This window comes from Clarias gariepinus, chromosome 12, assembly GCF_024256425.1.
Source record: "Clarias gariepinus isolate MV-2021 ecotype Netherlands chromosome 12, CGAR_prim_01v2, whole genome shotgun sequence".
Classification (NCBI taxonomy): domain Eukaryota; kingdom Metazoa; phylum Chordata; class Actinopteri; order Siluriformes; family Clariidae; genus Clarias; species Clarias gariepinus.
In genome coordinates, this window is record NC_071111.1 from 31,526,902 (window position 1) to 31,542,235 (window position 15,334).

The following is a 15,334-nucleotide window of genomic DNA, read 5'->3' on the forward strand; positions in this document are numbered from 1 at the left end:
AGTGCCACTGAAATGCCTGAACTGTCAATTTAAATATTTGCTCTCTGGATTTATATATTTTTGTAGATTAATAGTTTATTAGATTAAATAAAAAAATTTAAAGTACGACTCATCAGTAAATGAGAGACTATCCGAGATGCGCGTGAATGCAGCAACTAACGTTACACTCGCTCTGATGGCAACAGGTGGTCTACCGCTATCTTAGCTTGTTAAATTAAACTTTCGTTAAAATGCCTAAAACCAATCGGTCGTAAGTGTGGCTATATTTCACAAGAAAGGATTTCAACACTGCGACGTGCAGCAAATGTTTTACAGCAGTTGCGTGTAAAGGAGGAAACACATCAAATCTAATGAAACGTTGGAGGGCACACGGAATAAAGTTAATAGCAGAGCGAGGCACCGCTAACTAATGGTCAAACGATTACATTAGTATTTGTAAAATACTTATTTAACATGGATTCTGTTTATAATTATGTCTTTTCAGCTAGTACTAGTAGCACTACAACAGTGACCCCATTTACCATTGCAAAGAAGGCTATGCATGTCCTGTGCAGGGCATGCAATAAGTCAGGAAAGGTGTCGTATTTTGCCAGAAAAGGCAAATATGGTGAAATCCAAATTTGAAGAGGTTTAGTTATTGTAGTTGGGTTAGGTGGCTTATGTTTTGTTGTTGTTTTTTGTGTTTACTTATATAATGTAAAATATAAATCTTTAAACTTTTAATATATTGTTCAATTTTAAGCATTAAATTTTATGTTCAATAAAAATGTATTCTTGAGTCATCCACCATCATTTTGTGGCTTTTGTAAATTATCGGTTCTGGCACCGTTTTGGCACCGGTACCGTTTTAAAAGTATCGATTTGGCACCGGTATTGAAAAAAAAAAAAAACGATACCCAACCCTACTCTGAAATAGGCTCAATCTGAACACACAAGTCACATGACCTTTTCCCATCACTCTAAACTCCAGTCTTTATGCTCCCTAGTGAACTGAAGACTAATTTTCTGAAGAGTCTCACTAACGAGTGGTTTAACAAGGCACCCAAGCATGAAGACACCGCGTTTTGTGTTGTGTGTGAACTTATTCATTGATTTCTCGGTTTTGTCCATTACCGTTCTCCTTTATAAGTTCCACACATCCTCTTTTCGTGTTCCACACCGCTTCTGTCTTTGGGTTTGTGTTATTTCGGGGCCAATAGTATGTGGTCCCCTCTGTCTGTGTGACCGAGCTGACGGTCTGGTCTACAGAGCCAAGCTACTGTTGATTAAATTTACATTTACATTTAGGCATTTGGCAGACGCTCTTATCCAGAGCGACTTACATTTTTATCTTATTACACATCTGAGCAGTTGAGGGTTAAGGGCCTTAACCACTGAGCTACCCCTGGCCCCCAATTAAATGCTGTCTTAGAAACAGGTGGCTACATTCTAAGGAAAACCTGTCAAATCCTCTTGGTGGTGTTTTTTTTTTTTTTTTTATATTTATATTTTTTATAAAATATTTATTTTAACTGTCCCCTGGTCCTGCTTCCACCATCGTCTCTTCTGGCCTCTTCCAGCTCCTAAGGAATCCTGTGCCTTCTTGGCACTGTAGATCACTGTGAGATTTTGTTTTAAAGCTCCTCTGTTAATTATAGTTGGGTTTTTTTTCTAAACACCAAAGACATTTGGTAAGGTGAGCAACAGTAAGAAAAGATGCAGTCAGCTGGCATCACACATCTCGGAGAACGCACTATAGCCTTCGCCCTCACTGGACCCCTCATTTGTACAAAAAAAAAAGCTCTGTGCTGTAACCTGGATCACTTTGTATTTTAAGATTCGGTTGAGAGAGTCATGTAACCTTGTGCAGGTGGATAGAAAACATGTTAAAAGTATTAAATACAGTATAATCTTGGATTGCGAGCATAACTCATTCCAGAAGCGGGCTTGTATATCGAAACACTCGTAAATCAAATTTTCCCCAAGCAAATTATTTGTTCCACAGCCCAAAAAAATAAATGCATAAAAATGATTAATACAAAATATATAGTAAAAATAAAACTAATTAACCTGCACTTTACCGTAAAAAAAAAAAAAATCCAGACAGATAAGTGTTTCTGTTTGTGCGCAGGCGCTGTGTGCGTGTGTGCGTGCGTGCGTGCGTGTGTGTGTGTAAAGCTCCCTCCCCTCCACCTCTTTTTGTCTTACACAGTAACTCTTCCTCCTCTTTTATTTGAGTTTCACATACACATTAATGGAAACCCTGTTTTATCTGGAAAATTAACAAAGAACATCCCTAATAACACTCGTGTGAGCGCATACTAACGGAATCACAGCTGTAAAGTAAAAATCTTAAAAACTTAATCTGCACTTTACCTTTAAAAAGAATCGCCACAGAGCAGAGTTTCCGTTAGAGAGAGAGTAAGTGTGTGTGTGTGTGTGTGTGTGTGTGTAAGGCAAGGCAAGGGGAGGGGGGGAAGAAGCATGCTGCAAAGTGCAGGCTGAGAGAGAGAGAGAAAATAGATCTTTTAACTCTCTAATGAGACTTCCTTTTGCTTTACGCGCGCTGTACACACAAATACAGACACAAAAATGTTTTACACACACACACGTCGTCACAGTGTTATAGTAAACAGTACACACTGAGACCCAGCAGGGGGGATGATTACCCACAATTCCACAGCGCAAGAGAGAGAAAAAAATCATTGGCTCAGTTGAGATCACGTGACGCACAGCGTCAAAACAAGAAGCGCATGCGTGACTTATGGTACTCGTAAACCAAGGCTTATTCGTTTTTGCTCGTCTTGCGGAACACTTGCAAACCATGTTACTCGCAATCTGAGGTTTCACTGTAGTTTGTTTTATTATAAACATAGAATTGATTCAGTAGAGTTGAAATGTGTAGTCTGATGATAGTCACTGAAATATTTCACTCATTAGTCAGTTACAGTTATAAAGGGATTTAGAGGGACACCACTGAGACAGATGGTGTGATGTCAGTCTATGAATGTGTTTGTTAAGGTAAAATTATCCCTTTTTTCCCCCCTCCTTTCTCCTCTCCTCAGGTACGGTAATGATGTGACCGCAATGCCTTTTCTGACTGAAATCCTCACGGTGCTGCCGGAGGAAGTGCACAGTCGATTGCTGAGGATAGGTGCTAACCGGCGGACAGAAATCATAGAGGATCTCGCATTCTATTCCACCACAGTGGTCACTCTGCTGGTGAGTCCCACGCACCTACACCGCAGTCTTCTCTTTATATTGTGGCATGTTAATCACATACAGTCATGACACATGCTGCTGTTCATCATTTCTCATTTTAGAGAGTAAACCACTTCACCTTATAACAGATATTCTGATGTTTGATAAAGGGCTTGTATAAAAATATTTAATAATAGTAATATTTAAGAGTGTACAGATGTATTCTGATATAGAGAAATTGTGTTTAAAACATAAAATAAAGATCATAGAATATATAAAATCCTGGAAAAAAAATTAAAGTTGCCACGGTCTTTTCATTTGATTGGAAGATTCCTTAATCTTAGTCTGTCATAATAGAGAATTTTACCTGTTTGGCATTGGCTATAGAGCTGTGTGATTTTTAAATGATTATTGATCTTTTGTTGGTCGATCAGATTCATTGATTTTGATGAGTTCGTTTTTGATTCAGAATTAAGTCACATGTTTTAAAGAATTTATTTAAACCTACAAACGTTACATGGCCAAAAATAATTTAAAAAATCCTTTAAAATATACCACAATGCTTGCATAAAATTTAGACCTTTTTTATCTTCTGCAAAGTTTTCAGAAAATACTATTTGCGGTTTTTTTTTTTTGAGATTTTAGCTGCTTCTTCTTTCGAGTTTATGATCAGTTACAAGTCACACAGCATTGCTATGTTTATTGGGTACTTTCATTAATTTTAATACTTTAATATCTGTTAGAAACATAGCTGATTGAGACAAATCAGACAATAAATATTTGTTGTATTTATCTGAAAATCACAGCACCAAAAATCTAATTGAATACACAGTCTACCCATGATTCACAGCTCTTATTGTTTGCAGCTGCATAAAATCTGTCATGTCACTTGACACAAAAAAATCACAAAAAAATATATTATTATCCTAACCAGATGTCATGCGTGGAGAAGTCTGGAAGAAATGAGATGATGCTCATTAAAGTGTTCCGCTGCTTAGGCAGTTGGTTTAACCTGGGTGTGCTGGACAGCAACTTCATGGCCACTAATCAGCTGCTGGTGGTTCTGTTCCAAGTGCTGGTAAGTTCTACAGATACTCAATTTTTAATGTCTTAAAGTTCACCCTAAGGGGTTTGCATATGTGTACTTCTAGATTTAGTGCAAATGGAATAAATGTTCCAAGTTATCTGTAATGAAGTTTGTTGTAAAGAAATCAACACAAGTGAAGTGAACATATGCCCCAGACTGACAACTTGCTTATTGATGCTGTGTATAGTGAAGGTGCCCTGACGCTCCATTTATCTAATACAAATCTGTGATTATGATTTGTGAATTTAGACATTTGCATCTATGTCTGCTCAGCAACTCTGAAAGCTCTGCAGTTCAGACAGCAGGTTATTGAGGTATTGAGGTTTGTCTGGGATACAGAACAGGAGAAAAGGGGAGGCGTAGCACGACATACCAGAACCACTGACATCCTTTAGGCCCGCTGACATAACAGACATTTAAATATTCTGAATTATTAGCAGTCTTAATAATCGGACTGTGTAGGTGATTGTCAGTATCATCAGGTGTCCCCAGATACATCTGGCCTAATTTGTGGTAATGTGTGTGAAAGTGTGTCAGTAAGAGTGACAGTACTTGATTAAATCCTGCTCATTAACCGCTGTTTAGATGTCATAGCTGTATCCCATGTTAAATTATCATTATGTATGGACTATATACCCTAAAGTATATGCACACCCATATATGGTCCCACACTGCCGGAAAAATTGTATAGAATGTCTCCCAGATGTTAGAGCGTGTGTATAGGATTTGTTGTTCATTCATTCAGCTACCGGAGCGTTAGTGAGCTCAGGATGCTCCAGTTCTTCCTTAAAGTTCAGTGGGGTTGAGTTTAGTCAGAGCTCTTGAATTCTTCTACTCCAGCCTTAACACACTGTATCTTCATGGAGATGCTTTGTAGATCTCCGAGGGACGTCGTCATGCTGGATAAGAATTCGGGCCCTCCCCCGAAGACAAAATGTAATGCTATAGCAGAGTTTGGGGAAAAATCACGTGGGTGTGGTGCACAAACTTTTGCCTACTTATCTACTAGACGCTGTTATCAGAAACTTATTTTGTGCTGCTCTGGCCAGTTACTGTTGGCCTTATGGGTCTGGATGTGAAGAGCTTAAATGTATTAAGCAGGAAAATATATTTGCATTATGTAGTGTTGTGCAGCGAGGAGATTTGAATAAAAACAAATTTGTTAGAGGAGCGTTAGTAAAGGCCACAGTATCATCAACCCCCACTTGGCACTCAATTCACTGATTCTGTTCAATTATCAAATAAAACTCAACCATGGAGTCAGTTCTACACGATGCAGATAATTTATCTTGTTCTTACACACGTCAGTCAAAATGAAGTTAGCATTTGATCAAGCAGAGCCTTTCAAATGCCTTGTGTGTGTGTGTGTGTGTGTATATGCGTATGTATGTGCAAAGGTCTTAGGTACCATATTATATGCTGTACTAATTTTGTTATACCTGTTTATCATGTCTGCATAATTATGTACAAAATCATTTAGTATTTCCATTTATAACCTAAGAATTAATAAATAAAAAATAACATTACAGAAGAATATATGCATGGCTGTAAAAATATAGTACAAAACAGACCAGTTTTCAGATGAAAACAAAAAGAATCTAATGTACGCTTTTGGGATTTGCATAAAAATAGAAAGAAGCGATTGTGACAGAGTTACCAGAAGAACTCGTATTCTCCAGCAAGCTCAGTATAACCTAACAGCTGTTTTACATATAGTTCTGTGCAAAAGTCTTTAGCACATACAAAAATATGGCATAAGCAAAAGATGCTTTTCAAAAACATCTCTGCTTTAAAGGAACTTCTTTAAAGAGCAATAAAATAATAATTTTTAGAGTGAAAACTCATGGCTTAAAACCAGGAGTTTTAGCAACTGATTTGTGCAGTCATGGAAAACTTGCTTATAAAAATGTGCATGGACCCAGTTTATATCATTTGATCTCCAACTGTTTCAGCACATCGTAGAGTTCTTTACTGACACACACGCACACACACACGTGTAGAGAGAGTGGGTCATCTGTTTGGCCTTTTATTGCGTAATTGGTGGATATGTTAGTGTGATATTCAAGTGTGCTGTGGAAAGGTAATCAAATTCCCTATTTGTGTAGATGTTTAGTTTAATTGTTGGCCTTGATGGGTTGTGCTACATCCAGGACCATAGGTATTTGGACAGTGCTGCAATTTTCCTATCTGTGCCTCTGTACACCATTGCAATCGATTTGAAATGAAGCAATCAAGGCTGCACTGACTTGCCAACATTACTTATAATCAGTTACGTTATAATCATATAAATGCATTGACTTCCATATGACATTTCTAAAAGGAATACAGCAAAAATTAAGTATTTATACAGTAAAATGTCACTAATTTTATTTTGTGGGTTTTTGGGGTCTCATGAAGAGGCAAAGCTGTGTACAAAGTATTTTTTTATCAATAAAAATAAGTTTTCTCTATAAATTGTCATTGTATGTGCTCCTCACATGGCTGCTGAACTCATTACTATTAGTAGTAGTAGTAGTAGAAGTAGTAATAATAATGATGATAACTAATTATAATTATGTGGGAAATGTTTTATTTTAAATTTAAATATTATAATGAGAAAATGCTTGGAAATAACTGATTATTGATATGATTTTTATGTACTGGCAAGATCATAAAAGGATTAATCATACAACCATAAAATCATTGCTAGATTAACTGTAAAAAAAAATATAAAAAAAATTGCTAGACTAATAGACCGATTGAATTATCAAAGAAAATAAATTCTATTTTATTTGTTTAGCACTTTTAAGAATGGTCATTGTCACAAAGCAGCCTTAAGGTATTATAAAAAAATATGCAACTTAGTCAACTTTTGTTGATTTGAGTATAAAACTCTTTGAATTTAGTGACTTAGAGTATTTGTATTCACAAGCAGTCACAACGACAGCCCAGTCCAAGGTCATCTTCATGGTCATTTTGTGGATCTCTTCTCAGTCACCACAGACATCACAAAAAGACCATACGGGGGACAAAACAATCACTTTACCTTCAACAAACCTGAGTAATCAATGAGAGTGAGGAAGACAGCATCTAAACATACCAGTTCATCCAATACTCTACGTCCATGAGTCCCCCAGATCTGCTCCTTTACCTAAGGCAAATCTATTTATAAAAATGCTTGATTAAATAAATAGGTTTTTAGCCTGGACTTAAACACTGAGACTGTGTCTGAGTCTCGAACATTAATAGGACAACTATTCCATAACTTTAGGGCTTTGTAAGAAAAAGCTCCGCCCCCAGCTGTAGTTTTCATAATACTGACAAGCAGCCTGCATCCTCTGATCGAAGTAGGCGTGGCAGATTGTAGGACACTAGCAGTTCACTCAGGTACTGCGGCGCGAGACCATTTAATGCTAAAATCCTACTGATTTTCTTTGATGCCTTTTATATTCTAGTTTTTGAGCAGCCTGTATAACGGTTATACCAGGGATAGATTCATAATTTTAAACAATAACAATAATTGTTAGGTACAGCTCTGATCAAGATCTGACTGTAGACTTGTAATTATTTCCCGCAATGTTCTTTAAAAAATTTCCTTCTGCCTCTTCAGTCTGTTTTTGTGGTGTTTTAAGGATAATTTTGTCTCTTCTTTTTATTTACAGCAAAGGGACGAGTCTCCCACTAACCTGCATGAAGCTGCGTCCGACTGTGTATGTTCAGCCCTCTATGCCATTGAGAATGTAGATACACATGTGGCACTTGCCATGCAACTGTTCCAGGGTGTGTTAACACTAGAGACAGCGTATCACATGGCTGTGGCCCGAGAGGACCTCGACAAGTAAAGCAGCACATAGCATGCATCACTACTGCATACACACACACTTTATTTATGGGAATTCTACATGTCGAAGTTTGCTTGTGTAGTGTGTAAAATGTATGTTCCATGTTTTGCACAAACACGTGCAGGGTGCTGAATTACTGCCGCATTTTCACCGAGCTGTGTGAGACATTTCTGGAAATTATAGTCAGGAGTCCAGGACATGGTATGGGTGACCTGCGCACCCTGGAGCTGCTGCTCATATGTGCTGGACATCCTCAATATGAGGTTAGTATTACACACGCACATTCTGACTGTAGCCATCCTGCATCGTATTGTAAGTGTTGCAAAATTGCAATTGTTGAGTTAGAAATATGAGGAAATATGAATAAATTAGAATGATCAAATTGTCACACTTTTAAAACTAAAATGTTTACAGTAAAACCTAAAATGTTTACAATGTAAAAAAAACACTCCACGTTTATAGAAAATACAAAATTCTTGCCTCTTCTGTAAATTGCCTTTTTTTTTTTGTAAAATAATTACTGCTCCCTCTTTTGAGTTTAAGTGATTGGTGCAACACTGCCACCTACTGGTTTGCCTGTGGAGAAGTTTGGCACAAATAAATATTGCTTTGTACAAGGCATTACATTTAAACTAACAACTTGCAAGTTACACACATTTCAGTGTTCATTAGACACTTTTAGTAGTTTTTTTTTTGATAATTTACTATAGATGCTTGACGCAAATCAGGCAGTAAATGTTAGAGCTTTGAGATGCTTATTAAGATGGTGTAAGTCTCTCTGCATAAGGACTTGCTAAAATTTTACTAAATCTTCTAGGACCAAAATAGCCTTAAACAGTGAATGGATTTAACTTTCTGCCTCTGATAAAGTTTGTGTATGATTTTGTGATGTGAACACTGAATGTCTCTGTTGCCAATAAGGTGGTGGAAATATCCTTTAACTTCTGGTACCGACTGGGCGAGCATCTGTACAAGACGAGCGATCCGGCACTGCATGGTGTATTCAAACCCTACATCCAGAGACTACTACACAGTCTGGCACGCCACTGTCAGCTGGACCCAGACCATGTAAGCACTCGCTCCACTACAGATCACTCCTGTACAACTCTTTTACTGTTTCCCTGTATTCCTTTCTTGGTTATTCTTTTTGCTCTATAATGGATGTATCTAATTTCTGTTCTTAATTATTTACACTTTATGTCATATGAGTTTATATGAATCTGTTAAATCGTTAGTTTGTGCACGAAGCCTTGTGTAGGAGACGTACAGTTTAACCCTGTGTGTTTAAGCTAAGCTTTAGAATAATTATTAGTTAATAGTTACTGGTAACATAATAGCAAATAATAAGAATCTTAATAGCTCATTTAAAATTGATGTTAGAAATTAGCCATTTTTCCACCTTTAATGTGACATAATGAGAAATAAAATCCAAATTTTTAGAAAATGTAACACTTACAAAAACACGTGTGTGCATCCTGTCACTAATACATAGTTAAAGCACCTTTTACTTGGGTATAAATCTAACAGCTTAATTTAGCGAAGACCCGCTCATAGCACATAGGCTAACTTTTACATTACCAGCCAGAAGTGACTCAGTTTGACTCAGGGCTCTCTGAACGCAAAAAATCTAATTTATTTATTTATTTATTAAGATCAGATCATAGTCTCTTTCATATATGGTTATGTATCCGATATGTGGTCATGTGACCTAAATGAGAACGAACAGATCGGACTGCATGTGACTTTGTGTAGGCCATGATGTCATCAGTTAGCACAGACACTGCAGCGATTTCATAGCAGCACTAGCAACAGCTGCTAAAACGGCTAAAGTGAGGTGTCTGGCTTTCTTCCTCATTCTGGACCTCAACACACACTGCTGACTGACTGCTTTCTGTCCTCCAGAGCTAAACCACAAGAGTTGGTTATATCTTTTTTTTTTTTTTTTTTTTTTTGTGAATGAGCAGTCGCACAAATATGACATGTTTTAACCCAGATGGCAAGAGCAAAGGTGCATTTATTTATTTCAAAGGACAGATCTGTCCACACTAGAGTCAGATAAATGTCTCGTGTAATTCTGAATGTGAACCTATGATGACATGCAAATCTGATCTGACCCAAAAAAAAATAGGAATTGAGTAATGTGGCTTGTAATGTCGACGTAGCCTTCAGCTAATGTATGCTGGTGTGTAGGGTTGCCAGGTTTCAGCAAAACTAAGCGAGTCTCTGAAAAAGAGAAATAGGCTTTTCTTATTAATTTTTACTGGAAACAAACTCACAATGGTACACTTGCACACAAGCAGTCTGTGATTGATTGATTTGAAAAGTGTCCCATTTTGCTTTAAAATAGTTTGGCCCTGGCAGCTCTGCTGCTGTGACTCAGGGCGCGGCCATCATGAGCTCAGTCTGCTTCATTTCACACCCACCTGTCAGTGAGATGGTTTATAAAAGTCATGCTGCTCTCTCGAACCTGAAGGTGCTTTTACTCATGAACATTAACTTCCGGGCTGCCCATGCTGGCTTGTGTGGCTTATGATTCACAGTCTGTTAAAGGGAAATTTGTGTTATTATATCTCTCCGGTCTCTCTTGACTTGGCCTGTTCTCTTAAGGGGTTTGAGTTTAATTTACATGTAATATTCGATATCCCTCATGTCCTATAAACTGTTTTTTTTTGTTTGTTTTTTTTTGTGTGTGTGTGTTAGTGTGTGTGTGTGTGTGTTCGTGTGTTTCTTTTACCCAGAAATGTATTGTTAAATTTGGCGCATTGAGATACATCACATAGTCTCTGTCAGTCTGTTTAATCACATCTTTGTCTAACAGGAAGGAATTCCAGAAGACACAGATGACTTCGGAGAGTTCAGGCTGAGGGTATCAGACCTTGTCAAGGATGTTATTTTCCTTGTAGGCTCAATGGAGTGTTTCTCACAGGTAGGAATTTACACAGTGATTAATATTATTTGGTGTTGGGGGATTATGTGTACGCCTCAAAAATTCAGTATGTCCAATGTTTAATATAATCTTAGAATAAATATTCAACACTCACTTGTTGAAGTGCAGTATGAGATATGATAATTTATTTTTGTTAGTCTATTTGTTTTTACCTTTTTCTAATGATGGGAACACAGGCGATGTTTGTTTTTCATTTCCTACTGTTTGAATGAAAATGGTTATTTATTTCATAAATATATATTTTTTTTTAAATAATGGTTATAATTGGGTTACTTTTGCTCATCCTGTAACTAACTTGTAGACATTTCTCTGCTGTTGTCTCTACTTTTTCTTGTGCGTGTGTGTGTGTGTCTCCTAGCTGTATTCTACTCTTAAAGAAGGAAACCCACCCTGGGAAGTCACTGAGGCTGTACTTTTCCTAATGGCCTCCATTGCGAAGAGTGTAGACCCGTGAGTGATCTCCAACATGGATACACTTTTTCAGCATATTTAACCCTTTAGTGAAATAGATAAAGCTCTAATGAGTTAGTAAGCACATTTTAGTCTCTCCAAATATGGGTGTAAAAATAAAGTATTTGTCTATTTATTTATCTATTTATTTATTCTTTTATGTATACATGTAACACTGAAACCACGATGTCTGTGTACAGTGAGAACAACCCCACTCTAACAGAAGTCCTGGAACAGGTTGTGCTCCTTCCTCAGACGGTGCACATCGCTGTGCGCTACACCAGCATCGAACTGGTGGGGGAGATGAGCGAGGTGATGGACCGCAACCCTCGCTTCTTAGGTAAGCACAAACACTACTAAAAAAATCTTTTCAGAAGAACAGAAACTAGCCTTCACACGCACTCGGGAAAGGAGATATGTCAACATATTGTCGTTTCTGTAATAGATGCACACACCTAGTTATCCCTATTATCCACCCAGTTGTAGTCTGGATTTAGTGGTCTGGCTTCTGCAGGCTCAGCAGGACTTTATGCACTGACATTCTTATAGGTGCTGCAAATAAGGAACAAATCAAGGTTTCTTCCTACTACCATCTCAGGGAGTTTTTCCTTAGCACTGTTGCCCTCAGCTTGCTCATCAAGGACTATCTGACCATTTTGATTCATACACATTTAAATTCCATACAAACTTTAATGCCTAAATGTTAAAAACACTATACAATGAAAATTGAATTGAAATTCAGATTTAAGCCTGCAGTGTAAACAAGGCTTGAGACCATTCATATGCAGAACGTTTAAGCACCTTTTATATTCTTAAATTTATCCTTGTGGACAATTTACACATCAAATTCTCATTAGGATCAAATCCATAGATTAGAACTGTTATTGCATAATTGTGATGTTGTTGATGGACAGTATGTTTGGCTCATCATCTTGTTAAAAGCTTGATCTATGACCAAGTCTGCCAGAGCCAGCTACGTTTGTGGATTAAATATATGAGGACTTTTTATGATTCTGTAAATTAGGTGTAGTATAAAACTCTAAACAAAATGTTTTTTTTTTTTGTGTGTGTGTGTGTGTGTGTGTGTGTGTGTGTGTGTGCGCGTGTGTTTGGGACACAGACCCTGTAATGGACTACCTAATGAAGGGGCTGCGGGAGAAGCCACTGGCCTCAGTAGCAGCAAAGGCCATTCATAACATGTGCTCAGTGTGTCGGGAACACATGGCGCAACACTTTCAGGGTCTGCTCCACATCGCACGCTCACTCGACTCCTTCACTCTGAACACAGAGGCTGCCATCGGCCTGCTCAAGGGTACTGCCACCTCAGACATGCACACGTTATACCTTACCGAGTCCTTTTTTTCTTGTATTAACACAATTTTTACGTTTATGGATACATATGCATGACAGGAATATTTTTCCTCTATCTGTAACTGTCCATCTCTCTCACCCTCTCTCTGTCTATTTCATGTCTAGGGTGGGTTTTTATAGCTGTTACGCAGTAGATGAGTAGGTTTAGTGAAACGTGTTTGACATAACACGTTACAGTATGTTCATAAATTTACTGGAATGCCATGTCTCGATTCTATGACTGTAGAACAGGAGTTTTTTGGGTGCTAAAACATTTTTTATAGAGTTGGTATTCATGAAGATCCTGTAATTCTGAAAAACTTTTCCCCATACTACGCTTGCGTGCTTGTAAATGTAGAAACGAAGTAATATAAACATTAAGAATTATCTACTTTAAATAATGTTCAGTACAAGGCAAGGCTCATTATCTGACCTAGTGGAAGCATATGCAGGCTAAACAGGAGGAGTGCAAGAATTGATCCTTGTGGGACTCCACATGTCATGAACGTCCACTCAGACTTGTGCTCTCCTATACTCACATACTAACCTCTCCTTTCTAAGTATGACCTGAACCATTTTAGTACCATCCCATAAAGCCCGACACAGTTTTCCAGTCTTTCTATTAGTATGTTATGATCGGCAGTGTCAAACGCAGCGCTAAGATCTAGCAGTATCAGCGCTGATATTTTGCCAGAATTAGAATTTAGGCGAATGTCATTTATTGTCTCTGTACTGTGATGCGCTCGGAAGCCAGATTAACAACTGTCCAGGTATTCATTTGAGTTTAAGTGGTTGTTCAGTTAAAAACAACCTTTTCAATAATCTTGTGTATCAGATCTTCCTTTTATATTAGTCTGTAGTTTTTCAATATCGTATTATCAAGATTGCTCTTTTTCAGAAGTGGCTTTACAACTGCGGTTTTCAGAGAGTTCAGAAAAGTCCCCGAGAGAAGTGAGGTGTTCACAATTTCTAAAAGATGTGCTTTTAAACAGTTAAACACACATTTGAAAAAAAGATGTGGGAAATGTGTCAAGGTCGCAGGTTGACAATTTGAGGTCCTGTATTATTTCTCCCAAGTTTTTGCTATCATTTCCTTGAAAGACAGACATAGTAACTGTTTTGTCAGGTTGTGTTTGAGTTTTTCTGACCTCTTCCTAACTTGATGTGTTAATAGCCCTTCTAATATTACTGATTTTCTCAGAAAAGAAGGAAGCAAACTCATTGTATTTGCTGTCGGAGAGAATTTCAATGAGAATCCAACTTCGTTGGTTTGTCAGTCTCTCAACAGTAGCAAAAAGAGTGTGTGTGTTGTTTAAGTTACCATTTATAATGTTTGAAAAGAAGGTCTGTCTAGCTGTGGCTGGTTCCACATGGAAAGCATGAAAGCTGTCTTTATGGATGCTTTAGTGGATTTCAAGTTTCGTCTTCCGCCACATCCACTCAGCTTTTCGACATTGTCTTTTCATACTCTGAACTGCTGTTGATTTTCTCTATGGTGATTTCTGTCTGCCCGTCTTTTGGACCTTTTCCGGAGCAATATCCTCAATAACATTCCTAACTTTTGAGTTAAAGGAATCAAGGAGAAGATCAACAACAGTTGTGCAGAAATGCTTGGTGTTAAAGATATAGCTTTCATAAATAGTGCACTTGTGGTCTCATTAATGCATCTCTTTCTGACAGACACAGATCTAGATTCAGTGGTAACAGAGATCAATACATCAAAGAAAATACAGAAGTGATCAGATAGTGCTACGTTCTTTATAAGAATAGATGAGATGTTTAGACCCTTACTGATGAGTAAATCTAAAGTGTGTCCACAATTATGTGTGGGCCTGTGCACATGCAGGTCAAGTTTTTAGAACACTTAACATTTGTTTTGTAGTATTGATTTCTGAATTATCAATATAAATATTAAAGCCCCCTGTTATAGTAAAACAGTCAAACTCTGAGGAAATCATTAGGCCTGGGAGTATTTTGAAGGTCTGTAAATAATGATGACTAGAAAACGTGGAGCATATTCAGCTAAATCTGTAGATATTCAAAATACAAGTACTGACCAATTGACACTTGCTTGCATTGATAACCATCTTTAAATAGAGCAGTAAACCCAAATATGGTTTAAAATTCTTAGAAAAAATAAATCTTAAACATATATCTAGTTTTTAAATAACAAAAATGCTTCTCGCCATGAATATAGCCATAGAAGCTGGCATGGTGTTAAAAAAGAAAGAAAGTAAATAGAGCAGCTACCCCTTTACCTCTCCTGACAGTTCTGCAGACACTCATGAACGTAAAGTTAGGAGGGGCTGTTTCATTAAGGACTGTTGCACTGCAGCTATCTTTTAGCAAAGTTTCATTTAAAAACATAAAATCCCTTTTTTTTGTGGGCATCAAATCATTGAATAAAAAAGATTTATTTTGGGGGGCTTCCAAGTGGCGCAGTGGTAAATCATGCGGAGATCGTTGATCCGATTCCTGGGTAATGCTGTAACCTTTCGC

General features: G+C 37.5%; 1 protein-coding gene across 1 annotated transcript in view; it reads left to right on the top strand.

The window, feature by feature from the left end:
- tnpo3 (transportin 3) overlaps positions 1 to 15,334 on the top strand; it is a 37,711-nt gene that overhangs the window by 9,394 nt on the left and 12,983 nt on the right. Inside the window, exons 4-12 of the mRNA XM_053508737.1 lie at positions 3,045 to 3,201; positions 4,115 to 4,258; positions 7,909 to 8,084; positions 8,213 to 8,351; positions 9,010 to 9,156; positions 10,907 to 11,014; positions 11,394 to 11,485; positions 11,686 to 11,825; positions 12,606 to 12,797. Coding sequence (XP_053364712.1) covers positions 3,045 to 3,201; positions 4,115 to 4,258; positions 7,909 to 8,084; positions 8,213 to 8,351; positions 9,010 to 9,156; positions 10,907 to 11,014; positions 11,394 to 11,485; positions 11,686 to 11,825; positions 12,606 to 12,797 — 1,295 coding nt within the window. The remainder of the gene's footprint in view (positions 1 to 3,044; positions 3,202 to 4,114; positions 4,259 to 7,908; positions 8,085 to 8,212; positions 8,352 to 9,009; positions 9,157 to 10,906; positions 11,015 to 11,393; positions 11,486 to 11,685; positions 11,826 to 12,605; positions 12,798 to 15,334) is intronic.